This window comes from Xiphias gladius, chromosome 19, assembly GCF_016859285.1.
Source record: "Xiphias gladius isolate SHS-SW01 ecotype Sanya breed wild chromosome 19, ASM1685928v1, whole genome shotgun sequence".
Lineage (NCBI taxonomy): Eukaryota > Metazoa > Chordata > Actinopteri > Istiophoriformes > Xiphiidae > Xiphias > Xiphias gladius.
This window is the reverse complement of record NC_053418.1, coordinates 10,268,485-10,295,554: the sequence shown is the minus strand read 5'-3', so window position 1 is coordinate 10,295,554 and position 27,070 is coordinate 10,268,485. Positions and strand designations below refer to the sequence as shown.

Here is a 27,070-nt window from a genome sequence, read left to right as displayed (position 1 = left end):
CGGTATCCATGGCTAATGTACACCAGATTTACTTTTGAATGCTCTGATGTTTGGCAATGTAGGTCACGTCTATTTTGTATTCTAATGAACTTTGCATACGGTATCTCCATTACAACACCACAATTATTTGGCTTTCATTTTGTTAAATGCTTTTCTCATAACATTTTCATTTTCAATGATCATAATGAAATGTAGTTGATTGAGGGAAGCAAAAATCTAAGCAAATGATGCATGCAGATTGGAGATGAGCAAACAGACAACTGACTGTCTCTTGGCAGACTATCACCACCAACAATCAGAGAGAGAAACAACAGCTGATTAATATTCACTGGCAAAATGTGTCTCGCTCTGACACATTTATTTAGTTTTATTGCACACTGTGCCCTTCCCAGGTTGGAAAATGGGATAAGGACAATAGAGTCAGTAGAAGTACTATAAGCCCATATATGACTATTGTGTTATAAGACAACACATCAGAGTAACAGGTTTACATTTATACACGTAACTGTAACGATCTAACCAAACAGCTCTATGAGATTTTGAATTAATTATGGAAGCAGCAGGTTTACTCATTTACTTGATTAAATGAGGTGTCGCACTAGTGACGTCGGCAGGATGGGGGATTGAAATCAAAAGCACACAACCTTTAAATGGAAGAGCAACTGCACACAGTAATTCATTGGTGGATGCAAAATGATTTTTTTCATACCTAGAAGGTCATTTGTAATCTAAAGGTAAGAAGTGAAGGATGCAGAGGCATGCAGCCCTGGAAAGAAAAAGTCAGTGATCTTTTTGATTATACATACAAATAGAAATACTGCCAAAGGTGTTTACTGTATAGCGTCAGATATGATTTAATAATAGCTACCCCACCCACATGTATCTTACAGATCTTACAGATACATGTGCACAGAAGAGATTGTTATCCATACAGCTGCTGCCGAGTGGGAGTGAAGCATCATCCAAGAGGAGAGGAAGAAAGAAATGAAGACAGGGTGAGAGAGAGCGAGTCAGGGAGAGAGAGAGGTTGGCTATGAACTAGAGCTGTGAGCTGTAGGGAGTAGGTCACTGCAGTTGAGTCAGTCCTGACTCATGATGGAGGCGGTGAAGATCCACCTCCTCCTTGCCCATTACAACTTCATCCTCAAGCCTGGAGCACTGCAGCTCAGAGAGCCATTACAAAAACAGTGATAAACACCTACACCCATGGTCAGAGGAGCAGTGCTTTCTGTGTGACAGGAACAACCAGATAACAAGTCATGGATGTATTAAACAATTAACGATGAACCCAAACACAAGGGGCCCATTTTTGCAACTAGAGCTGTTCAACCACGCCAAGTGTCAAAACTGTTTCTCAAAACTGACTTCCCGCTATGGGTGTCATTAATGCATGCACATTAGTTGCTTTCAATCATATGAGGCAGCTTGTAAATGTCTGAACTGATCCATGTAAAACAATGACCTAAATATATCCTTTAAAATACATTTTGAAAGCATGTAAATATTCATATTTATATGACTTGATATCATATATTGTTAAAGTGCAACAATACTCATTACGAACAGGGCTGAGTATTAAACCTTAGTGCTTTTTTGGTAATGTGTTTGTAGCACCGAGCATCAAAGTACTTTATGCCCGAGTACTGAAAACTGGCAGTGTCTGGTCTACCTGTTAAGATTTGTAATGTTCCTATTTCAGCTTTCTTTTATTTAGGTTATTATTATTAAGTTATTATGAAATTCTTGTACAGCTGCTTGTGTCGTGACAATATTTAACAATTGAGAATTCTGGCTTCTTCTGTTAAATTAATAAGTGTTTTGTAGCAAAATATATATTTTTTATTCAGTATTTCTTAAGTCATTTATTGGAAAAAAGGTTTGTTTGTTACTGGTACTGAAACTACGATGGCATTTTAGGGCAAATGTCTCTTCAAAGTCTGGGTGCTTATGATAGTATATTTTCTTATTGATTAATGTAACTATAAAGAGTACTGTCTAGACATGCTTTATATGAAAAGTGCCCTGAGATAACCTCTGTTAGGATTTGGCACTATATATATAAAACTGAATTGAAAGTGAGGCAATGCGGTTCCTCTCTGAGTTTTTTTCTTGGAAATTTGTGACCTAGATCTCAATCTTATGAATCTTTTCAAACAACTTTGCATAACATCCATGATGTAGCCTGTCCACATCAGCAAGGTCTTTTTGCTTCAGTGTTGTGAGGACTCATCAGCAAAATTCAATAAATTTAATCTTACAGTGGACAGTGGATTTTACTCGTGTCAAACCCACAAATAAAAACTCAGAAACACTCTAGTTGTTTCTGACACTGACTTGCTTATAAACATAAAAAACAGTAACTCTTTAACTCTGTTTCTCCAAACACTATGCAAGGCCTCAAAACTAAGAGTCGAAAAGAAAAAGGGAACACATACAAGGAAAAGAAAAAAAGTACAGATGCCTTTAGTTTTACAGTGTGTTCCCTTAATCATAAAATGCCAAGTCCATTGTGTAGATTTCCTCGGTTCATTGAATAGTGCATTAGCTAGTAAGGCAGTACTACAGTAGCAAAACCCTTGTCAGCTGCATCTATTGATGAAACTGGATGCATTCCATTCTGTAGCACACTACTCTGTTCAGCTCAAATGTGTGTGTGTGTGTGTGTGTGTGTGTGTGTGTGTGTGTGTGTGTGCCTGTGTGTGAGAGCATGCTGCTGCCGGACTCATTAGTATCCATTAGTACAAGGTAAATACATTGAATGTTGTACAATCATAGCAATCATCTTGAGGACAAACGTACATCCACATACGCTCCTACGCAGCAGCAAACACAATACAGCCGAAACATCATGACTGTTTCTCTTTCACCATCTCTCTCTGCCTGTCTCCATCACACATGCTCTCTTTTTCCTGACTTTCTGTCCCACATTTTCTTTCTTCCTTGCCCCCCCCCCCCCCCACTCTTGCTCGTTTTTCTCATGGCTGAAAATCCACTGATCCCTAATCCAGACGGTGATTTTAGATTGTGAGGCCAGCAAGGTCATGCATTGGATTTAGTCATCAGTGTGTGCTGTTTCATACCCTGATTTTCTCAGCCTTAACCTGCAAGCTTCCCACCTCCACACTTCTATACAGACAATTATGTGCACATGTATATGTATATATATATATATATATATATATATATATATATATATATATATATATATATATATACACATGTGTACTTATTATATAATATCCTGCCCCCTAAGCACACACAACTGACCCCACTCATCTTCACCTTTCATTCATTCACCCTCTCATTCTTTCCTTACTTACTTTCTTGTTTAGTTAACTTGCTCTCTCTGTTTATCATAAAAAATATGTGCAGCAGCACCTCAGAGCTTTGTCAAAGCTAATATTGGTACAAAAGCTGTCTGAGCACTGCTGTTATCTCCTGCAGTCTAATTATATCAGAATTATAATTTTCAGACTGTCAGCTTTATATCAGGAAGCTGGTGTCAACACTAAATTCAGGCTAAAATATTTATAATACAAAACCATAGTAGTGGTTGTGTTAACTCATGAAAACCAGTTGTAGCTCATTTCCAACACTGAAAACAATATTCAAGCAGACACACTGAATCTCCAGTCTCAGGTCTGGTCCTCCCAGTAAAGGTCTGACGAGACAGTCCATAGTCCTGCTGATTGATTGCCAGTTTATAGTTTCCATGACAGCTTTACTAAACATGTTCACAAAGAGCTTCTGCAGATGAATTATATGGGAAAAGGAAATACACATTTTTTCAATTAGAATTTAGTCTAAAGCCATCAGACACAAATCAAAATGGCAGTTTTGTCATCTAACACTTCTCTTTCTTCCCCAGCCCACCATTTCACTCTCTTCTCATTTTCTCTCCTTCTCTCACTCCTACAGTCTAACACTGAGACAAGAGGTGATGAAGAAAGAGGAAGAATGAACTCACTCTTATTACCTTAATTGTTCACCTGGGCATGCTTGTGTGAAGGTATTGATGCCACTACCTATCTGTAGAGACTTTAATTTATTTGTGTACCCTGTAACAGCCTTTACTCATGTATAAGTGTGTGTGTAGTAAAGAGTTATTTGGGTGTCAGTGTATGGGAAGATCTTTAGGGCTTTGGATGAAATCTGAGGGAAGCGGGTTTTCTTGTTTCCACCAGAGGGACATGAATTAATCATAGCCCCTCTCTGAAAGAACTTCCTGAGTTTGAGACTTGTTACTACCAATACCTTCCAGAAAGACACAGATACAATTTAGTTTTAGTGTTGTCAGCAGTCTTTCGTGAAATTTTTAAAGTACGTTTTTCAGTCAATGCTCACTTCCTACAAACATCACGCTCTACACACATACGCCTATGCTCCCACCCACAAATACATATACTCATTAATACATAAACAAATACTTGGATGCAGACAGACTCACAGATATGCGTTAGTGCATGCAATTGCTCTTTTTCTTCCTCCCTTTCTCCTCCTGACAAACACATTCATACATGCACAAACACTCACCGCTTCTTCCTGATCTCTCTGTGTCCGTCTCAGCACCCATGGTAATGCCTTTCTCTCTATCCCACTCGCTTTATCCATCATTTTGTCTCCTATTTCCTAACCCTTCCTCTCTCTGTTTGGATAATCCAAAGTTCAACTGGAGTAGAGAGCGTTTTTAAAGTAGAAAACACTATGAATGATTCAAGAATGTTAAGTTAGACAAAACAAGGGATTCGGTGTCAAACCGTGGTGGTGGTTGATTTGCGTAGAATTGTTTTCTGGGGCTTCAGGGAAGGCGGGTGAGGAGGCACACAAGGTGGAGGAGTGTTTGATGTTGGCGGGAAACTGTGGCTGACCGAGAGGCCGCCGTTTTCCAACATTAGATCATGAGGAAGAGCATGAGGTGGAGGGGGGGAGGAGGAAGAGCAGCAATGCACTGGGCTGAGCCTCAAGTCATTCAGCTCAGCCTGTAAGTGTAGTTCTGTGTCATCTACATCATACTGGAGGTCACAGTCTGGGCAGTAGCCATGGTACTGAACTTTCTCACTGAAACGGACACGCTCCCTCTCACGAGGCTCCCTGCCGGGGGCCTTGGGGCATTTGTTCTTTTCATGACGGAGAAGGGGCATGGGCCTGGGCAATGTAGGAACAAGCCCCGACTCAGGGATCCCACTGTCACTAGAAATGAAACACGGTGTGGAGGAAAATAAATCCCTGTTTGGTTTCAATGCGAAAACCCCCCCATTCCTCAACAGAGACCCGTTAGCCTTGGATATATTCCCTGATAACACTAATGTCGGATGAGGCAAATTCTTAATGTTTTGATCCTCGGCTCTTAGCGTGGTAAGTCTTGGTGGTGGTAGGGGCGGGTGGGGTTTCTTGAGTACAGTCAGTACTGCAGGAGGGTTGACAGGGACCGGGATGATGGGCGCAGGTGTTTTAAAGATGCAGTCATCAGGGTAGAGCTTCATCTTCTCCAGGCTGGAAGCAGTGGTGGTGGTGGTGGAACTCGAGCTGGAGTTGAGCGTGTCCGTCTTCGAGCTGTCTGTCAGTCCGTCCTCCTCCAGTTGCAGGTCACAAGTCAGGGTGTCAATCTCATGAACAACCTGGTGACAAGAATAAGAAATGTCACTGTGACAGCTGAGTTATAATAATAATAATAAGAGGAAGAAGAATAAAAATAATAATAAACAATAAACAAACAGCTAAAAAAAATAAAAATCACAGCTTAACAAAAAAAAAAAAAAAAAAAAAAACCCTGGTAAAATAATGATTATCCAAATAGGATCATCATTATTGCCAGGCGAAGAAAAGAAGATAAAAATTTGTTCTTGTAAGGAGCTAATGTCTTTATCTCGTTTTCTTAATTAATACATTAAAAACCAAATTTAAAGATACATTTTGATTTATGAGTTTAAAAATTGATTAAGATATCACTATGACAACCATGCCAGGGAGAAAAGAAATATCACTACAATTTATGGGAACAGCCATGAGCCTGCCAGACTCTAGTCTGGCTTAAATGATATACTACAATATTCCCATGCCCCATCAGAACTGAGAGAAGTAACAATATCAACTATATCTTGTAAGTCAAGACACAAAAACTATCATTTAGAATACAAAGGCAGCGTTAGGGATGAATGAAAATGACATCATCTACATATAACAAAAGAGTGCAGAGGACAAAGACAAACAAGGATATAACAAATACGGATACATATTACAGATATGGAAAATCAAGACTGCCAGTCTCCCATTAGAAAAAATAGAACAAATGGTTGTAATATTCTGCTGAAAGTGAGCAAATTAGAAATTGATTAAAATCTTTAAAATACTGCAAAAAACAAGCACAACTTGGCCAAGGAGAGAGTAAATAATTATCACACTGAAACAAACGCTACAAGAGGGAAGATCCATTTCTACCGACAAATATGTCATATTTCTGAGCAACAGCACAACAATCCATCATGGTATGACTTAATTCCAAGCAAGCAACCTTGGTATGACAGAAAAACAAAGAAACAAACAGATATATTACATAAAGCAGAAGACATGCAAAATCACATCAGAAATCCACTCTGCAAGCAACACAATCTGAAAGAGCAAACACTCTATCAGTTGCATTTGTGCAATAATGTACACGGTGTGCAATGGTGGAAAAGGAGACGTAAGAAATGTAGTGTGACATAGCTCATTGAATATTTTTGGGAAAGGAATAGGGCCAAACAAACAACTATGTAATATCTGAATGACTTTGCAATCTTGAACTGTAAGAGCATTTATGAATACAATACACTGTAGACAATGATTACAAAAGGGGACAATAAACAAAATTGTAAAAAAGAGGAAATGGCAGAAATTCTCAGTGCAGTAGAAATTAATATAAGATTCTGTCTCAGGACCCCGTGTACACAGTAGATATTTAGATCCAAAGATACTTACTTTTTCCTCCAAGGGGAAATTTGTTTTCACAGCCTGCATAGGGAAATATTAAAGAACTGCAGCAGAAATTTGGTTTGCTGGCACTCTGAGGGCAACACGCATTACTGGAAATAGTTGTAAAGATGCAGTAGCACAAGTTGAAATAATTCATAAAACATACACACAGTATATACTTTACAGACATGCATACATTTCAATTGTATATACAAAACACGCTGAACAACAAACTCTTTCAAGGCATGATGCTCAACTGAATTTGATTCGAGATCCACCAATCAACATGCACCAATCTAAAAGGCAAACAAAGGACAGACTACACATCTAAATAGTGACATTAGTGCCGCAGGGTACTAAGTGAAACGCCTCTGGTAGTGATCTACAGTCCTGCAACTTATTACATTTTGTCCACTTAAAGCAAGCACATACACCGCGGGCACGTCCATGGACAAAGTTACTCTACCATACATTTATGTATGCCCTGCTGAGACAATAACTGGAGGTTGGAAGGACTGAAAATGCATGCACACATAATAAACATTGCCCAAGGAACAATTAGCATGGGGGGTTGAATTAAAAAAAGCAGTTTAACAAACAAAATACAAATGGTGCTAAACTCTGCCATGAACTAATAACTGATATTCAATAATATAATATCCATGCTCTTCAACCATTTCCAGAAGTTCCGTTGGAGAAGAGTTCCTTACTGGTTCTCTTTCCTTGACGGAGTTATTATTGCATCGATGCCCAGAACTGAGGTTTGGTGTTGGAAATGTTATTACTGTCTGCCTGATTATTGAGGATCCAGTAGTCAGTAATCATATAGCTGAAACACTGTTGAAATAACCTTTAAGCAGAACTCACCAGAAAAGGAAAGTTAATGTATTTTCCTTTACAGCATTCATAAAACAATTATGACAATGACAATGTGCTTATGTTCATTTTCTGGAATAGTAATGCTCATCTCAGAGTACCCAGTGCATTAGTCCACTGTAAAACACAATTGCTCTCATCTAAGGGTTTGAAATGCATGTCCAAACAATGGCTTGAGAAGAGGCTAAGAGAGAAATGGAGAGAGAGTGATGGGGAGGGAGAGATAAACAGAAAGACAGAAAGCTGTGGCAGCGAAGGCAATGGAGCTAAACTCTCCATGCAGTCTTTAAATGGATAATTTGTTGGGACACGCACAAGAGGTAATACCAGTATCCCAGTGTTCAGGCCCTGCTGTAGGCCAGGCAGCTTCAGAGGCTGTTCCAAGCATCTGGGCAGGGTCCCTCCTCAGACCCAGGCTCGGCTCCAGCCCTGTTTGTGAGTTATAACAGATAACTGCATTTCAAATGGATTATACCCCAAACACTGGCTTTGATAGTAATACCCCCTCAAGGTATGTGTTTAGTGTGTGTGGTGTCAGAATAACTGATCCTCTATAAAATTTCCTTTGAGCAAAAAAAAAAAGAAAAGAAAAGAAAAGAAAAGAAAGCGGGCACATCACCAAAAAAAAAAAAAAAAAAATCACATTAGATTACAATGCCTTCTTGTTCTCATTTATCTCTGGTGCCTGCTGTGAGACATTGTAAACTGCTGAGAAACACAAAAGAAGTCTAATTCAGCTCAAGTTGCAAAAGCCAAGAGTAAGGGGAGCAGAGAGACAGAGGGAGACAGATGCTGTGTCGACTACCCATCCATAATGTAGGAACCAGAGGCTGTATGCAATAGGGCTTTATTAGAATGACAGCCTGTCATGTTATGGTGAGATGTTTGGCACAGCAAGCCAGATGCCTGGCGTGTGGCTGGGAAGAGGAATTTAAACATAAAAACAGGTAAGACTGCAGGTTATTACAGCTGAGGTTACAGCAAAGGCTTCAATGATAGGCATTTGAGGAAACACTAATTTGAAGCAAGCACTCTAACATGTGAATGAAATGAAATAAAATATGTCTCTGCACAGAGGTGCTTGTAGATAGTCTTGGCTCTGACAACAACTGGCTGTAAATAAAAAGATTAAATATCCTCATATAATCCCTGAATCCTTCAGAGACCCCCCCGACTCCCATTCAGCGCCCCTGTCTCTCCATCACTGAGATTTGAATAGCCAATCAGACAGCTGAGATTTTTGATCTTAAACAAGGACTCTGTAGAGAGAGGAGGGATGAAAAAAGCAGACAAGAGATAAAGAAAGGATGTAGATGAGTGGCTGCGATAAATGCAGACATGTGGTGAAAGATAACACAAGACAAAGAATGATGAGGATAAAGACACAGAGAGACATCATGAGATACTGAGAGAGAGGAAAGGTGAAGAGAAAAGACAACTGCTCTATTACTTGGCAGGTGATAAGTCACAGCAAACAACAGTCAGCATTAAGATGATGAAATGCAATGCAAAAGCGCCTTCCTGGTTGAACCAACTTGTCCATTAAACATTAAGTGCGATAATATTTTTCTCACTTTCATCAAAGCATGTGAGTCAGGGCGAAGAAGCTGTCCAGTCATTTCACACCCCACATCATCCTATGCCAAATGTCTTTCATATTGTAGATAATGATCACATACGTTAATGGGTAGGGGGAGGAGCACAGTGTGTATGCGTGCGTGCGTGCGTGCGTGTGTGTCTGTGTGTGTTGTCATAGCCGTTTCCAGGCCCCAGTAAGGTGGACATCAGCCTCCCACCTCCTCTCAGACGAGAATGCTTAGAAGGAACATCCTGAAACCAAGCCTGTAGAAATACCCTAGCATAACACATGGTAGACTAGCGCTAATACGGAAGGCGTTTTATGATGTTTCCTGGTCATTTACCTCTTTGAGCTCTTTGGCTACATCCTTGAGGTCTCCCAGGATGGTTTCCAAATTCTCCACGATTGTCTTGATCTCCTTTTTCACTTGTACTTTGGAGACTACTCCTTCAGCCTCTGCATTTGACGTCCCTGACATTCTTCAGTTTGCGGCACAGTCTATTTCATAAAGGATCTCAGGTCAAATCCTTTGGTCGCCACGCTGCCACTTTGCCAGCGCATTTTTATCCAGTCCTCCGCTCCCTCGTACTTTTGCTCCTACATCACGGCCAGGACGGAGCGAAGTGGCGTCGGGCAGCGTTGTATATCTACCAGTAGGCATGCGCAATAGAGCGTAACACAAAAAAATGACGGTTATGTTAAAATATTGTGTCATTACTTTCTGGGAGACCGTCCACAGGTTTGTGCACCTTTCGGTTGATATCTAAGAACGTCAGAGAAATAACAAGCCACGACTATCCGTTACGTCGAAAGGGCGCTAAATTCAACATTTTGCAATAGACTGTCCAACACGAACGTGTCATATATGTGTTAGCCTTAGTAAATAGAGAAGGAGAACTGGAGGAAAGAGTCCACAGGCAGTTATCCAAACCGTTGCAGCGTCGGTCGTTATTGTCATGGTCCATAATCCTCAGGCATCGCCGAAATGGTAATACACTCCCCCTTTTTTTCTCAAATAGTGTATGGTTCTGGTAATGATACGCCCCGGAAAGCCGCCAGGTACCGACACCCCAGAGGCACTTTCCTCCTCGAAGCACCCCGTCAGTTTCATCCTGTCTCCATCGCAGCCTCCTTGGAGAGTCTGAGCAACCAACGTCCGGGATCAGAGGATGCTCGCGCGCTCTCCCTCCCATACACACACTCTCTCTCTCTCTCTCTCTCTCTCTCTCTCTTTACACGGCTGCTTTTACTTTGTTTCCATTTCACAACACAGACATGCCGAGGCTGAAGAGGTCTCCCATTTATTAGTGTTGTGACGAGATGTTAACATTGTGAGAAAACAGGTCCCTGGATACAGACAAATAAAAGGGGGGGGGGTGCTACCACAAAGAGATGCAAGTCGTCTCGCATCTCTTTGTGGTAGTTTTGTGTCTCTTTGTGGTGGCTTTACGTCTCTTCCTGGTTATGTTGCATTTCGTTGTAGATGTTTCGTAAATCTTTGTGTCTATTTGTGTTTTTTGTGTCTCTGTTGCCATTTTGTCTCTTTGTGGTTGTTTTGTGTCTCTGTTTCTATTTGTGGTTGTTTTGGGTCTCTGTAGCCATTTTGTCTCTTTGTAGTTGTTTTGTGTCTCTGTGTCTATTTGTGGTTGTTTTGTGTCTCTGTAGCCATTTTGTCTCTTTGTAGTTGTTTTGCGTCTCTGTGGTTGTTTTGTGTCGCTTGTGGTCGTTTTCCATTTGTTCTCTTTGTGGTTGTCTTGCATCTCTGTTGTCAGTTTGTCTCTGTAGATGTTATGTGTCTATTTGCGGTCAAATTTCTGTATCTTGCGGACGTTTTGCATCTCTTTGTGGTCTTTTTTCATCTTTTTGTGTCCCTGTAGTCGTCTTGCATCTCGGTGGTCATTTTGTCTCAGGTGTTCTGCACCTCTGTGGTCATTTTGAATCTCTTTGTGATCATTTGTGTCCCTTTGTTGTTGCTTTGAGTCTCCTTGTGCTTGTTTTGCACCTCTTTGTGGTAATTTGGTGTGTTTTAGCTGAGCTCTTTGACTTTCAAATGAAACACACAAGTCACTTCATACAGAGGCTCTGGCCCAAGGGCCTCCTGACCTCTTGGGCACCTGGGCCTGTGCCTGGTAGGCGTGTACAGTAGGCCATCCATGGTTGTGTTTGTTTTGTTAAAATAACTTCATTACATCCCTACAAGCTTATAATAATGTCTATCTAAGCTTACAATACAAATATTCTAAATAAAGTTAACTTGAGCATGCTGTATAGCCAACTTCCTTTTTAGTTTTCTGCAGCTACCCTGCTGCTGGTTCAATCAGTCTTCAGGTTCAAACCTTTCACAATTTTAACATATCTATATTATATTTATACATACCCTGTTAGAGGACTTAGATATGTTGAAAGGAATTTCAAATTGACTACATTGTTTTAATACAATTGACATTAATTATTTTGTTTTCCTACTTGCAGAGTAGTAAGTACACTACCATTATCATCGTCATCATGGTCACCAGCACCATTTACTTCATGTTTCCTCATTTTGCTGCAGACAAGGTGAAAAGTGCTGTAGTTAGGTAAGAATCAGTCAGTTATAAAATGAAAAGTTACAAAATTTGTTAATGGTAAAGGCTCATAAAAAAAGATAATGATTTCAGCAAATTAACATAAATAAACAGATTTTTAAAGTATTAAAACTAAGGCTGCCACTAACAGTTATTTTCATAATCGATTAATCTGCTGATTATATTCCTGATTAACTGATTAGTCTATAAAATGTCAGAAAACAGTGAAAAATGTCCATCCTAGTTTCTCATTCTTCTCAGTCTTTTTTTTTTTTTTTGGGCAACCAAAAGTCCAAACCCAAAAGATATTCAGTTTAATATGATTTGAAACATAAAAAACAGGAAATCTTCATATTTGAGAGGCTCAAAACAGTTTTTTTTTTCTCGCAATTTTTTTCCCAAGAAAAGTTTAACAAGTAAGTGATTATCTAAATGGTTACAGGTTATTTTTCAGTCTATCGACTGAAACCGACTAACTGTTGCTTTGATTAAAACATACTCAACTACCAAAAAAATAAAAAATAAAAATAAAAATTGGTGACAACAGGGTTAATAAAATCCTGGTTTCTGATTGGTCACTACTGAGACAGACCCCTCGTAATTGCGGAAGTGTAACTTGAAGAAGTTCACCCCGCTGTCTCTGAAAAGCAGTGTAGCTCTTGTAGTCACTGTACTGCTACTGTTCAGAAATAGAGAATAAACTGGGAATGTCTTTGTCTTTCGAGGAAAGAGTCGTGCTTGTCACTGGGGCCGGAAGAGGTAAACATAACTGAGCGTTAGCTAGGCTGTCACTGCTGCTAACTGCAACTAGGCTTAAATAGGTTTTGTAACATTAGCCTCTGATGCTAACCTGCTAGTTGCGGAGATTTAGTAAGTATGTTAGGTAAATTATAAATACAGCTAGTCTTTCTTTCTTTCTGATTTATTACCTGCCCAGCGGTTAATCTCGACATTTTGCTGATTGCTAACACTGGCGAAACAGTTCCAAATCGCAAAGTCATAAGAGTAAACTAATGCACGAACCTTCTGGAAACAATGAAACACCTTTGATGATGTTACTACGAAATATAAAGTGCATTAATTGGACTAGCAGCAGAAATTCATCAGTCTTTGCATTTGAAGATCAAAGGGGGCAAAGTGCATGTAACGCAATGACTTACAATCAGTCCAGTGCAAGTAAGTGAAAGGGCACATTCACCAACACCCTCACAGTCAGTGGCCAGCACAAATATATGGACCACGTATAAATGCATTCTCAGTGGGGTCCCTTATCCGTGTAATACACCAAGTGTGCAAACCAGTACATCTGTAGTGGTCATCATGTCAGCATTTAAGTTATTTAAAAACATTTAAGAAAGTCTGAACAATCTGTGTAAAGCTTTCACCGAGAGGTTAATGTTAGTCCTGTTACAGTTTTTAGGTTTTCATTATACCCTGAGCGTAGACAAGGGTGGAAAGCCACCTTACTCTAGCCCCTACATCAAGAAAGATTTACTGTATTTAATAATAAAACAAAATCGAATAAGGCCTCACAGGAATAATGTTTTATTTGCAGAATTGAAGTAAATTAGTTTCCAACAAGTGCTAGCCCAGTCTGTTGCAACACAGAAGTAGCAAATGGATACTTTAGAAACCCAAAGGCGCAATAGATATGGATATGCAAAATAGGTAACCTGAGTATTAAATTTGAAAACACAGAATTAGAAACTACAATCACTGTAAAATTGATTGACTGGCCTTGATACAGAAGTTGAGTTAAATAATAACTCAGACTGCGTTATTAAAGCTCTCTGATTCTGCTAAAGGTTATTGCCATCATTAAAACTGATCAAAACACTATGATAAACTAATGTACAATGAAACGGACTACTTGATGTTTGTCTTGCAAATCTGTCAGTGTAACTTCTGAAAATGACCGTTTGAAATGACTTTTAGCATCTACTTAATGAGCTCAGCGTGTCTTGAAAATAATGATCGACCTACAGTTGTTTCACTCTGTTTTTCAAACTGAAGGCAATGCTGCTTTATTAATCAGCAAGCTAACTATATAACATTAGCCAGCTATACTTATTACAAACTGGTATTAAACAATTCTGAAACACCACTAGCAAGTTGCGTTAACAAGAACTTTTGTCTCAGCTGTTTTCCCCATGATAGTTTTCTTAATGTTCTCTTTTGAAAGCTTAATTTTGTTTTAGATACAAGCAATAGTCTGTCAAGTTATTTATTCATCCAAAAGTTACAGTCTACTTATCACGCTAATAATGCAAAAATTTTAAATTACAATTAAAGCTTTTTAATTCTAGGTTTTGTTGGGCCCTGGTAACTTAATTTTACTATTCCTCCATAATGTCGCCCCTGTCAACAATGGATGCTGATTGGAGTATTTTATTCTGTAGACTCATCTATCTTTCTTTTTGCAGGCCTTGGCAGAGAATATGCACTGGCTTTTGCTGAACGAGGGGCCTCAGTTGTAGGTAAATAAAGGATCATCATTTTGAGCCTATATACCTCAGGTATAGTGGATATACTGTTAGTGCAACCAGGCCTCAATCTTACTTTGCCAGGCATTATTCCAGATGTTTTATCTGTGTTGTTAAGGATGAGACATCAGTTTCATTAATCAAATAATCTTTTTTTAGAGTTCTTATCAAAATGTGGGTTTTTTTACCACATGTTAATATTCTGCTACCAGTCATTCATTCAGTCACGGTGGGTGGCAGACTCAGTTTTTAGTGCGACACCAATCCCTGCTTTCATGTTCACTTACTTAAAATAATATTCCAATGAGTTTCGTGCTGAGAGTTAGAAAGATTTCAAACAAAGGAAATGCATCAAATTGGAAGTTGGTATCAGCAGATAACCCTGAGCTGAAGTATCGAAATTGGTATTGGGAGAGAAAAAGTTTGATTGGTGCATCCCTAGATTTAAGTGATTTTTGGAGATAAATTATACCTCAGAATGAGGCATGTCATAGAGAAATGTGCATTGAAATAACCATCAGAGTAATGATGTTATTTTTTAGAGTGCACTCTTGCAGATGTTGGCATAAATATTTGCCCTTCCCAGGGGCTTGACTGAAAGTGCCCTTGAACTCTAACAAGGAATCAGCTTAGCTATACTCTTCTCCTAACCTAATCACTCATGGAGAAATGCAGAACGCACCCCATTATTGTTAATCTTTTTCTTCTTGTTGCAATAAAGTGAATGACCTTGGGGCAGACACTAAAGGGGGTGGAAAGAGTTCTGCAGCTGCTGATAAGGTGGTGGAGGAGATAAGAGCGAAGGGAGGCAAGGCTGTGGCGAACTATGGTGAGAAGTTTGGATTAGCCTTTTTGTCTTAAGTCTTCTATTCTGTGATACATCATTTTCTACATCTATTTTTTCTTTATTGCTTTACCATGTAGTATATAGCTTATGTAATGATAGACTCAAAACAATATTGATTTTTGTAAGTCTTAGTAGCTCACTGAAGAAGCCGTTAGTCAGTATTAAAGACAAACGACATTTTTCATCTTTGTGCATCTCTCATTTATGAGGAAAAAATTGTTTTAGAGAGCAAACCAAGACTTTGATTAATGTGTTTCATAAGTCGTTTTCGAACTTGGCAGATTTGTTCATGGTTGTGATACAAAGGTGTCACATACCTGAAAAGTTGGCATTCTTTTTTATCAAGTTTATAACAAAGAATAATATCCAGCAATCAATAAAAATGTTATTTCACACATGATTACTTAACAAACTGAGTAAGTGAGGCTATCCGGTTTCTCTTCTGTGTAATAAAACTTTCTCACAAGCTTTCTCTTCCTCTGAGTGGTATTATTATAACTGTAACAGGTAACATTGTTCTTATCTATAAACCTACACGCAAGACGGAAATAGCCGAGAATAAGTTTTATAACTGTAGCTGAGAAAAGTAGAAAACTAGATACAGTAATTTTGAAATTCAGTTATTCAAAACAGTTAAGAATTCATCACTTATCAGATACAAATTACTGTTGTGCACATGCAGATTCTGTAGAAGATGGAGAAAAACTGATTCAGACAGCGCTGGATGCATTTGGAAGAATAGGTGTGTATTATATTTGTACTTTGGCCATCAGAGTTCATACTTATCCCAAGTACTGCATGATTAAAATATCTTAATTAAATTATTGTTTGTGATGTTATTACTATAATTCAATAAATCTGGCAATATGCCTTTTCTTCCAGATGTTGTTGTAAACAATGCTGGGTAAGTCATTTCATAGCAATAATCACACTTATTTAGGTTTAACCACATCATCTGTTTTTAGAGTGGCTGTTTGATTGAAGTTACCATATTAATGGGCATATGGGCTAAAAACCTTAAGTTTGGCACAAAGACTGAAAAGAATTTTGTGCTTTTCTTTGCCAAGGATACTTCGTGACCGATCATTTGCCAGGACGAGTGATTTGGACTGGGGTAATTGAATTATTTCTTGATATTTACATTCACTCTCATTAACTCATACTGTGTATTGGGTCATCTCATATCATCACCTGATCTCCTTTTGTTAGGCTCACCTCATAACCAAACAGTGTAACTATGCTATATGTAGAAGACTACATTTGTTTTTAACTTGAGTTTGCTGTCCCAGTACCTTCTCTTTAAAAACAGATTGCCTGTGTGGGAGTTTAAAAACCTACTGTAAGCTGGATCTGATCCACAATGTTCAAAATAACAGAAGAGTATAATGTTACATGTTGGGCGGCAGCGTTTACTGTGTCATTCCTCTTACTCTCCATTTCAGACCTGATTCAAAGAGTTCACTTGAGAGGCTCCTTCCTAGTGACTCGAGCTGCCTGGAACCATATGAAAAACCAAAAGTTTGGCAGGTAACTAGCCCAGCTACTAAGAGCTATTGATATGGCTAAAAACTGTGCCATCCTCCTATTATGTGGGTAGGCCTTCTTAGGCCCAGCAAAGTTGCAGCATCCTCAGCAGACAGACCATTTCTGATTTGTAATCAAGAAGATATGACATCAATATGGCATATAATGCTGTGTGGTAAGGCTTGATTCAGATGTCAGCTAAGGTTAAATAGATACTCAAAATGATTTTTATCTGTTGCATTTTAAGTGGGCTCTTGATGATGTGCACTTGAGGTAATAGTTATATAAAGCATGTCTGATGTCACATTATTATACACATATTCTGATTCTGACATTAATCACTTGATACCCTTTGGTATGTCTGGCTCCATTGGTTTCATGACTTAAAATGAAAAAACCTGCATACTAAACCTGCATACTAAAAGACCAAGACAGCAAATTTGCTATGAATATGTAAATCACCAAGAAAGAAGGAAAAATGTTAATTTAGCTATGCAGCAGTGTAGGTTAATATCTGAACAATTTAAATACTATTTAAGATGATGAGTTCACAAGAAGCAGCAAAGATGTCTGTGCAGGCTCATCTCAGCCTCATCTCATCTCATCTCAGTAGTACAGCATAAGAAATTCAACTTTCCAGTGGTCTGAAGTTGTAGAATTGAAGGGGTTTTGCCACTCAGCTGAGATTATTCCCCTCTGGAGAAGTCTCTTGAATGAGAAGTGAAACATCCAGTGGATAATTTATATTGATTTGAAGCAGTGTGGATGTACGCAGATGTGCACTGTTTATATTTTTAATCAAACGCTTATGGAAGATGGTGAAGGCATTGCTGACTTAAACAGATATTCAATGCTGATTATGTTATTTCATTAACAGGGATTTGTCAAAAGGTCTTTCTCCCATAAGACTCTTTGACTTGGCAGACACAAGTGCAACTAATAACATCAACAATGCCTGCATTCTGATACTGAACAATCGTTAATGTTACTAATTACACCTTTGAGTATAGTGCTATGACAAGTAAAAATGTGTGCTGCGAAAAAGCCCTAGTGAGGTTTGCATGTGTTGAATAATAATTTGCAAAAGGTCACACAACCAGCGTTGCTCCCATGTTACTCCAGGTAACAGTTGCCCTTCACAAGTGCACACAAGATGTTTTGCATGGATTGGACAAGACAGTAGTTCATAAACATTAAAGTGACAGTTTGCAGAAAATTTCACTGCATGGGGCTCAAGAGCAGCTTTTTATTGACTAGTGTAGAAAACAGTTGCAAATAATGCAGTTTTGTTTTATATCAAGTATCCGATGTAAAAATATTAAATTTTATACAGGGAGACAAACACAATAATATCATTATTTCAGTTTTTGTAGTGGGAATTTCGCAATACTCCCGGGAAAGTTTAAAATTCAAAATTTCTCCGCTTCACCCCAAAGAAAAGTTTATAGTGCATTCAAAGGTAAAGCCATAGCAGAAAGAAATGAAAACGAGAAAGGTCCTTGGCCTGAATCTCCACAATACAGACAGGATGGACATAGAAGCCAAGGTTTATGAAAATATGGCAGAACACACATGTATATTTCTGCCTTGTATTAGGCCCCTTATGCAACATTTTATCATATGACGCTCTGTAAAAATTTTAAGATGTGTTTTTGTATGAACACTTACTATGTATAGTATGAACGGTTCCTGTAGTAACTAAATCATAGACTTGAGCGCATAAAGGTTTTGGATTTGAAAAATATTCTACCATTGCCAATCCTCTGGTGGGTACATTGTAGTGTACAGTATGGGTTCGCTTTGATATGGATCACTGCTTTCTGATGGCCAGTGAGATGTTTTGTTTCAGATGTCTCCTACAGTTGATGTAGCATTGGTGCTTAAGCTTATTACTTTTGCTTGACTGAAATGAACTCTGCGTGAGGTTGCTAGAAAAAATTTTTATGTGCAAGACTGTGTGTCTGCTGTGCATACATGCATTTATGTCTGCATATAGCCTGTGCCCACAGTTATTCAAGTAAAATGTTTAAGTGTATTTACTGTGTGCAATTCTGTATCAGTAATAAAGTAGTTGGGTGTTTGTGTGTTTGTGTGTGTGTGTGTGTGTGTGTGTGTGTGTGTGTGTGTGTGTGTGTGTGTGTGTGTGTGTGTGTGTGTGTGTGTGTGTGTGTGTGTGTGAGAGAGGGAGTGAATGGCCTAGCATTACATGAATAGTTGCCTACATGTGTGTACTCTGGTGTGTTTATGCATGCATGAAGAGTGCGTACCACTTTGTAAGATTATGTGTGTGTGGGGGGGCCGTCTGTGGCTCCCATTACTCCATAGAGATGCCTGTCACTTTGCATTAACACTGACTTGTTGCCTGGGGTTGTCTGTGGCCAGAATCATCATGACGGCTTCAGCGGCAGGCATCTATGGTAACTTCGGCCAGGCCAACTACAGCGCTGCCAAGTTGGGCATGCTGGGGCTTGCAAACACCTTGGCCATCGAGGGACGCAAGTACAACATCCACTGCAACACCATTGCTCCTGTTGCAGGCTCACGCCTCACGGAGACCATCATGCCCCCAGGTAAGCAGAGAGATTAAACAATATACATAATTGCATACAGTTGGTCTGCGTAGTGCATGCTGTGGTGTTCTGCTAGGTTTTTTGGTGCACACGCGCTCTCACATACACATGTTTTTTGGAAAGACCAAAATAGGCAAATGGATTTCAACTACAGCTTTTTATTTTTTAGAGCAGCTGCATAATGTAATGCCCATGTAATGTTGATTTACAAAATTTGAGGCAACAGCACTCTCGTTTGACATGCAAATTTGTCATCCAATATTCAAGATCTGTGTTTTTTTTCTGTTCCAACAGCCATGATGAAATCATGCACCCTGCAAGTGCTTTAAAAGTTTTGATGTTTCAGCCTGTGATTTAATCAGGTGGCTCTGGCATCTTTATTTTACTGGAGGTGTTAGCCAAACATCATGAGCATGTCGTGCATGCTCTTTGACCACAACTCTGTTGACAAGGGTGTTATGTGATACATTAAAGGAATGGTTTTGGTTCCCTGCTGTGTTGGTCTACAGTAGCATCTGTCACAATGCTATGTGCCAACTGTCACAGGATGGCCTCACCTTGGTAAATGACTTGGTTCCATATTACACTTTCTCAGGCTTTTCTAAAAAACAAACAAAACCCAACAACAACAAAACTCATCTCGCTTAACATTTCAGTGAGCAGTGAAACATAATGCCTTTTTTTAATACTAAGACATGGTGTCTGGTATTAAAGCTTTAGTGGTTCGTACAGGGAATTAAAAGCCTGTGCTATATTTGCTTGACTTCATTCCAACATGTTTAGGACTCTATTTCAATTCATACTTATGTAAGACTCCAATAGGTATCCAGAAATACCCAGATCAGATATTTTCAAGTTCGGTTTTTACTTATTTTCATTCAGACATAATCTACCCAAAATTTATTCCTGCTTCACATACCAGAATTAGTGCATGTTTTGTATTTATTATTTTTCCAGCAGGTACTGTGTACTGTAACACAGTCTGGAAAAACACAAAAATAAAATTAAGGGTATTTTCTTCGTCCTGTTTTTTTTCTATCACCCTTTTGAAAATTGTTAGGGATAAACAGTGACTAGTAATCCAAGTCTGTTCCAAAAGGACGAATGCTTCAGGCTTGTGTAACTCAGACCACATAGTTGTAGAAATTTCAAAATTTAAAACAAAACAGCATTATTTTAATAATACACTAACTACCAAGCAGAGACACTGAAGCAGTAGCACTCTACTACTCTTTAGGATTTGTTGTACGACAGATTTGCAGTAAAAAGAAGCTCTACTGTACTGTATTTATACATGCTTTGTTTTGTTTTATTTAGACCTTGTGGCATCTCTGAAGCCTGAGTATGTTGCTCCCCTGGTCCTCTGGCTTTGTCATGACCAATGTCAAGAAAATGGAGGACTGTTTGAGGTATACAGAAAAAAACACATTCTTTCTTTCTCTTCAGTAAGCTGAGTAAGGTCTGAAATGTACACATGACATATTCAGTGTCCCTAAAGAAGCAATATTTTTTGTGTGTGTCATCTGCTCATGTTTCATCGCCTTTCAGGTTGGTGCAGGCTGGATTGGTAAATGTGAGTGCTTTGTATTTTTCCTGAGGAAATGTCTGTATGCATCTATGATATTCATTAGCCCCTGGTTCACCAGTACTGTATGTGTGTGATTTTCACTATACAATGACCTCTTTATTCTTGTGTGTCCATGTGTGCAGTGCGCTGGGAGCGTTCTCAGGGCCGCATTGTGAGACAGGCGAACCAACCCATGAAACCTGAGGCTGTCAGGGACCAGTGGGACAAAATCTGTGATTTTACAGACGCCACCAAGCCTACTAACGTACAAGGTCAGTAATACACATGAGTAAGCACGCACTCACATACACACAGTAAATGACAAAAACACACACATATTAGTGCATGTGTGTGTACACACACATTCACACACACATTTTCCCACAAACCCTGCAGTAGATGTCATGTTAAGATTTTCCTGTGGTCTATATCTTTATGAAAATGTAAACTCATGTCGTTCCATCTTGCAAGGTCATTTATTCACTGTGAACATGATAATATCTCTTAAAACCAGTAAACACGCAACTGCTGCTTAGATGTTATTAAGGCTCTTTTCAAACAGATTTGAGTCCCAATCTGAGTTAGACCCCCTCCTCCTCATAGCCTCTCCAGTCTGCTTTCACACTTGTTTGACTCATTCTGTGTTGAGTCAGAATGATTCATATTGCAGATAATTGCATAGCTACACTGAATCTTCTCAAAGTCATCAGATACTTACCAATGAAGTAACCAAGGTCATTGTACAATTTGCGCTTTGGATTTGTGAAGGCTAACTCCCTGCTACTCTAAAATAACAACAATGTTTCATGTTTTAAAAGAGGATTTTAACAGTGGAACAGATCCATATCTTCTTTAAAGTACTCATTTACTGTAGGTTGCTCAACAAATTCTAAACAATCACATCATGAGAAGAAGGGGTGTGTGGGTGTGTGAGTCGTGGGTGTGTGTGTATGGTGAGACCCAGAAAGGTGGCTTAAACAGGGTATTTGGAGGTCTTAAAAAGTCTTAAAAAGTATTAAATTTTTGATTCCTCAAAAAAAGGCCTTAGAAGGTATTAGCAAGTCTTACGTTTAATCAGCAAAAAACTCTTGCCTGCTGTAGGCAGTAATATTGCTTATAAGATGTTTCTGTACGTGACTGCAGACTGTCAGGAGACTTGATACACCTCTAAACTGAGTGTGTTGTTTCGACAGTGCTACAGGAGGCAGTTAAATCCATTTTTGGTGGAGTTTCAGTCAGCACCATCAGACCTGTAGAAAACTCTGTCACCACTGATAGCTACAGTAGCCAGGGACTTCATTGACTCATAACGGGCAAATGTCGATTTTGGGTAAAAACTTCAATTACCTTAACTTAAATGGTTAAAGGATTGAACCATTTTTTAATGGTTAATTCATCCTTCCATTTCCTACTGCTTGTCGGGGTCCAGGTCGCATTACTTTTAGTATATCATCAGGAATTACTGTTATATACTGCTGGAAAATACTGAAAAAAAGGAATACAATAATTTTCCTGCTTTTCCATCATGCTTTAACAGCTTAAGTTCATCCTGTTCAAGAAATGCAGGCAAAATTTGCCATAGTTTATGACATAGAATACAGTAGAAAACTCAAACATAGAGACTTTTCTGTATTCCAGTGAATCACACCAATTTTGAGAATAATGCTGTACAGCCAAACAGAAAGTTAGAAAACTGGGTTTGTAATTGAAGTGGACCTTAAATGAATGCAAGATTTTGATCATTACAATTGGGCTGTTGATGCCTATTTTAGCACGACATTGGTAGATTGTTATGATAGGAGAAGAAAAAAGGAAAGTTGTTAATTGTTAGTGTTTATATTCAGTTGGGACATAATTACAATTAAAAGTGTCATTGGTCTCTGTGGAGTGCAACAGAAGGCATGATCAGAACACCACCCTTGAAGAGTTCAAACACATGATTTCAGCAAAACAATTAAGAACTTGAAAAAAAGGCACAGGGTTGTGGTCACACTGTGGTCGCACTGCTTGACTGAGCTTTTGTGAGAGTGAGAAACTTCATGTGGAACTACATGAACTCAGTTTTCAGCCAAATGAGCCCTTATACTATCAGCTCATCTGTATGTACAGAGTTTGGTAACATAGAGCGAGGAGGAGTTGGTGTTAGAGATGAAGTGAAGGTGAATAAGATGTTGAATATGAGGAAGCCTAATGTTGTTCCCGAAAGATATCATGCAAACAAGAGGGTGGCAAATGTTGATTATATTTCTCTCCACCTCCTTTATCCCTCTACACACACTCAGATATACTATTGAAGAACGGGCGCCAGTGCTAACATAAACTGAACTGGGGTTGCAGTCCCACGGGGCTTTAGCTGGGCTCATTAGCATGGCTTTGTAGTGCCTCCTCATTTGTAGCTTATTACAGAGACTTGTTGCTGCCTCTGTTCTGTAACTGCCTGCCACTCGGTGATGGTAATTAGTAGCTTTGGTCCTCCCAGTCTCACTCTGTTTCTGCTCCTAGGTTGTCTCAACTGTCTTTCATTGTTTGTGTTTGCTGAATTGGCACAGGTATTCATAGTTTGTGTTACCTGGGTGGATATACTGTATTTACATTCTATTTTTAGGCTATCTCTAGGCAAACTGAGAAATTGTTGTTTTTACACTTTTCTTTTAGTGGTATGCGGATTTTTGTTACTTTTGGGCAGAGCCAGGCCAGCTGTTTCCAGGCTTTATTCTAAGCTAAGCTAACTGGCTGCTGGTGGTAGCTTCATCTTTAAGCTACAGACATACGAGTTGTATCTTCTCATCTAACTCAAATTAGTGCATGTTGGATGTCGAACTTTCAAGGAAAATAGTTTCCTCAGTTTTAGATTAAGTATTGCGCAGCTGCAGTAAATAGTGCAGTCTGTAGCCACTGAGCCATACCAGCCAGTCATGATTGTGGTTTCAATTCATGCTACCTTTATTTCAAAATGAGAGGTCACTGTTGTCACAGATAACTGCAACTGTTGTTGAGGAATAAAGTTAGCTAGATTAGAATTAATCATTTAAACTGGCTAACACAATGTAAACCTGGATTAGTTAAACTGCTTTTGAAGAAAGGTTATCTAGGTACAGTTACCTGATGGGTGGATCATCAATAAGCTTGTTTACAGAAGTAAAAGCTACTTGCATAATATACAAGTAGTATATTTCTGTAGTAGTATTTCTGTCTTTCTACATGGTCTGTGGCATCAGATTCACATTCATAAGATGTAATGGGTGGCACTGATGGTGTATTATTTTGTTTGTCACCTCATCTTCCTGTATTTCAGTGTCTTATTCAGAAGCATGTACTACAAAACACGATTCGTGGTTAGCGGGATAACTTCAGGTTTAACCCTGGGTTTTCAGGGTTACAATGGTGGTTCACTTCTGACCAGGGTATATCGCCCTGGTAACTTATGCTGCACACCTAACGTGCTCCGGAGCAGGCTATGATCGAGATAACAGATCAATGAATATAAAAGCACCGCCTACTGACCAATCAATTCCCTTGGAAAATGATATCACCATTCATAAAAGATACCTTGGAGTTCGGTGCACAGATTGTTAGAGGGTCTTTTAGGAGGGCAAGAGTGTTCAAAGATGCGCCAACCCCTTTGGCTTTCCCTGACAATTTTTTTTATATGAACGATGTTTTACGTGCTTGGATAAACCTGGATTGGCTTACCAAGTTGATAGTAGGTGTTTCATACTGCAGGCCTCTGGTGTGCTTCCTTTCATCTGTCGTCTCTCACCTTTTATGTAGAGTCTCTACAGTCATTTATGAGTGTGCTGTCTCAAGTGGAATCAGAGGGAGAAGTGGGTGCAAATCCAACAGCTGCTGCAGCTTCTTTGGCCTCAACTTCAGGGATCAATCTTGTGAGTATGGACGGCTATTACTGCTTTTTTCATTGACAGTAATGTACAGGGTATTTGCAGGTCTTGAAAAGTCTCAAAAACTGCTGAATTCGATTCCTCAAAAAAGGCCTTAAAAGGTATAAAAAGTATGTAATTGCAGGCTGTTGGGACACTTAACTCATCTACTAACTAAAAGTGGGATTGTTGCGACGGTGAATTGTGTGCACAGTAGACTTTTAAAGGTCCCATATTTTAGACTTTCCAATTTTTTATTTGAAATTATGATATCCATAAGAAGATGTATTTGTGGTTTTAGCACCAAAACCCATCTCAATGTAGTTTTACATCTCCTCTCTCATGCTTCTCCCTGGAGCTCTACCAAGAACAGGGCATTTTGTATTGTTCTCTGTCCCCGTTCATACCTGGCATTACATGATTTTTGGGTGATCCGACCACAAGTGGACAGCTCTAGTGTGGAATGTCGTCTGGGTGATCGTATCTCAATGCATCCACATTGAGGGATCGCCTACTCAACTAACGTCCTCTGTGTAAGCGGATATATGTACTCTTTCGAAAAACAAATAAGAGTCATACAAATCACATGAGCTGGCTTTGTCCATGGCATCTGAATATTTCAAAAAGCCCACAGAGATATATTGCGAGTGTCTCAAACATCTTGGGCGATTTGGTTTGCCTGGAACTCTCCAAGGAATAGACCCAGTCTGTGGTTTTTTGATTTCTTCTTCCTCTTTTAATTTCGCAGCAGACTAGGCACGTTTCCTCCCGCCAGTTAAAAAGAAAGCATTTGGTCTTTGCTAACTGAAATGATGCACATGTTTATTTGCATATAGAGCAGGGAGGTGAGATCCGATCCCAAGTGGTAACTTTAGATGCATTTGGAGATGCATTCTAATGCCAGTTGTGAACTGACGTATGTAGAGCTGTTTACTTGTGTTTGGATCACCCAAGATGCATGTTAATGCCAGGTATGAACAGTACCTCTGAGGCTTTGTTTTGATTGGCTGTTTTCTAAGTGATGCAAGGTCAGGCCAACCACAGATAACGGATTAAAGCCTACTACTGTAGCTTGGTAAAACTCACCAGTAAACGTAAATGGCGATTGTCAGTCAGCACTGAAATGAGCCAAACAGACGGTCAAATGCGGACTAAAATGCTCCGGCTGGACTTGGTGTAGAGCTACACTGGCACACAGTGCCTGTATGGGAGGATGGCTGCAGAATCCGAGACCATTGGGGACATTAGGGAGGTGGGTGATCAGGCAGCTGGGACAGCAAGAGTGGAAGACTGCCTGGGCAGCAGCTACCGAGAAAAATCACACAAAGCCAAAAGGTAGCTGGTTTCCAGTCCAAGTGTAATTCATAGAAAAACACGACTGATAAAACGGGAAACTTAAACAGTAAGATCAAAGTAATCCAATGATCAGTAGAAGAATATTGTTGGAGAAATCGAACAAAACAGTAATAAGATTCCTTAACAGCGATTGATCAAAAAGAAAAATAACAAATAAAAATATAGCACATTTCAGGTAAACACTCGGCGAACCCAAATTCTAGTGGGTGGGATGGTGCGTCTGGGTGGGCTGTGCTGGGGGCATAGCTGAGGATGGTGACTGTTTTGTTACGGAAGTTATGGAAGTCCTGATAGCTCATTTTAAGATGTCTTTAAGCTTTTCTCTTTGAAGTGAGCGTTTTAATACTTTCAAATTATTTGTTGAGCACCTAGACGTGCTTTATAATTAAAAAAGACATGGAAATCTTACTTTCTACAATATGGGACCTTTTAAAATCATTTTTTTGTGGTGTTTCAGTCAGCCCCATCAGATCTGTAGCAAACACTATCTTTACTTCTAGCTACAGTAGCAAGAAAGCACATTATCTCATAGTAGGCACGTTTTAGCAAAAACCTAAATGAACTGAATTAATGAATAACTTTTATGGGTCAGATCATCCATCCATTTTCTGCTCCTTATCTGGGTCCCGGTCACCTTACTATAATTAACTATATCATTAGGCATTATTGTTATGTACTACTGGGAAGTACTAAAAAATGGGAATAAATAGTTCCAGGCCATATCATCCCTACTGGTTTCCCATCATGCTTTCATAGTTTAGCTGGTATGATTGTGAAAGCGGTAGTAGATTTCATATAATGTAGTATTAAAAAGGCATTAAAAGGTCTTCAATTTAAATCTCGGTAAGCCCTGCAGAAACCCTGATGTGAATACA

General features: G+C 39.2%; 2 protein-coding genes across 2 annotated transcripts in view; one reads left to right on the top strand and one right to left on the bottom strand.

Moving 5' to 3' along the window:
* Window positions 1-4,751: 4,751 nt before the first annotated feature.
* Window positions 4,752-9,884, bottom strand: prr16 (proline rich 16). Its single transcript, XM_040156124.1, has 2 exons — window positions 9,750-9,884; window positions 4,752-5,618 (listed from the first exon to the last, which is right to left on the bottom strand). The coding sequence occupies exons 1-2, from the start codon at window positions 9,882-9,884 to the stop codon at window positions 4,752-4,754; spliced, it is 1,002 nt and encodes a 333-aa protein (XP_040012058.1).
* Window positions 9,885-12,567: 2,683 nt separating this feature from the next.
* Window positions 12,568-27,070, top strand: part of hsd17b4 (hydroxysteroid (17-beta) dehydrogenase 4) — a 31,674-nt gene continuing 17,171 nt past the window's right edge. Inside the window, exons 1-12 of the mRNA XM_040155893.1 lie at window positions 12,568-12,729; window positions 14,394-14,447; window positions 15,175-15,282; window positions 15,983-16,042; window positions 16,183-16,204; window positions 16,368-16,414; window positions 16,743-16,827; window positions 19,207-19,394; window positions 20,712-20,803; window positions 20,943-20,967; window positions 21,105-21,233; window positions 24,733-24,845. Of these exons, the coding sequence (XP_040011827.1) occupies window positions 12,678-12,729; window positions 14,394-14,447; window positions 15,175-15,282; window positions 15,983-16,042; window positions 16,183-16,204; window positions 16,368-16,414; window positions 16,743-16,827; window positions 19,207-19,394; window positions 20,712-20,803; window positions 20,943-20,967; window positions 21,105-21,233; window positions 24,733-24,845 (975 nt within the window). The 5' untranslated portion in view covers window positions 12,568-12,677. The remainder of the gene's footprint in view (window positions 12,730-14,393; window positions 14,448-15,174; window positions 15,283-15,982; window positions 16,043-16,182; window positions 16,205-16,367; window positions 16,415-16,742; window positions 16,828-19,206; window positions 19,395-20,711; window positions 20,804-20,942; window positions 20,968-21,104; window positions 21,234-24,732; window positions 24,846-27,070) is intronic.

Coding starts and splice junctions, on each gene's coding strand:
- prr16 (XM_040156124.1), bottom strand. CDS start 9,884: ATGTCAGGGACGTCAAATGCAGAGGCTGAAGGAGTAGTCTCCAAAGTA. Junction 5,619..9,749: donor TAGCCAAAGAGCTCAAAGAG/GTAAATGACCAG, acceptor TCTTGTCACCAG/GTTGTTCATGAGATTGACAC.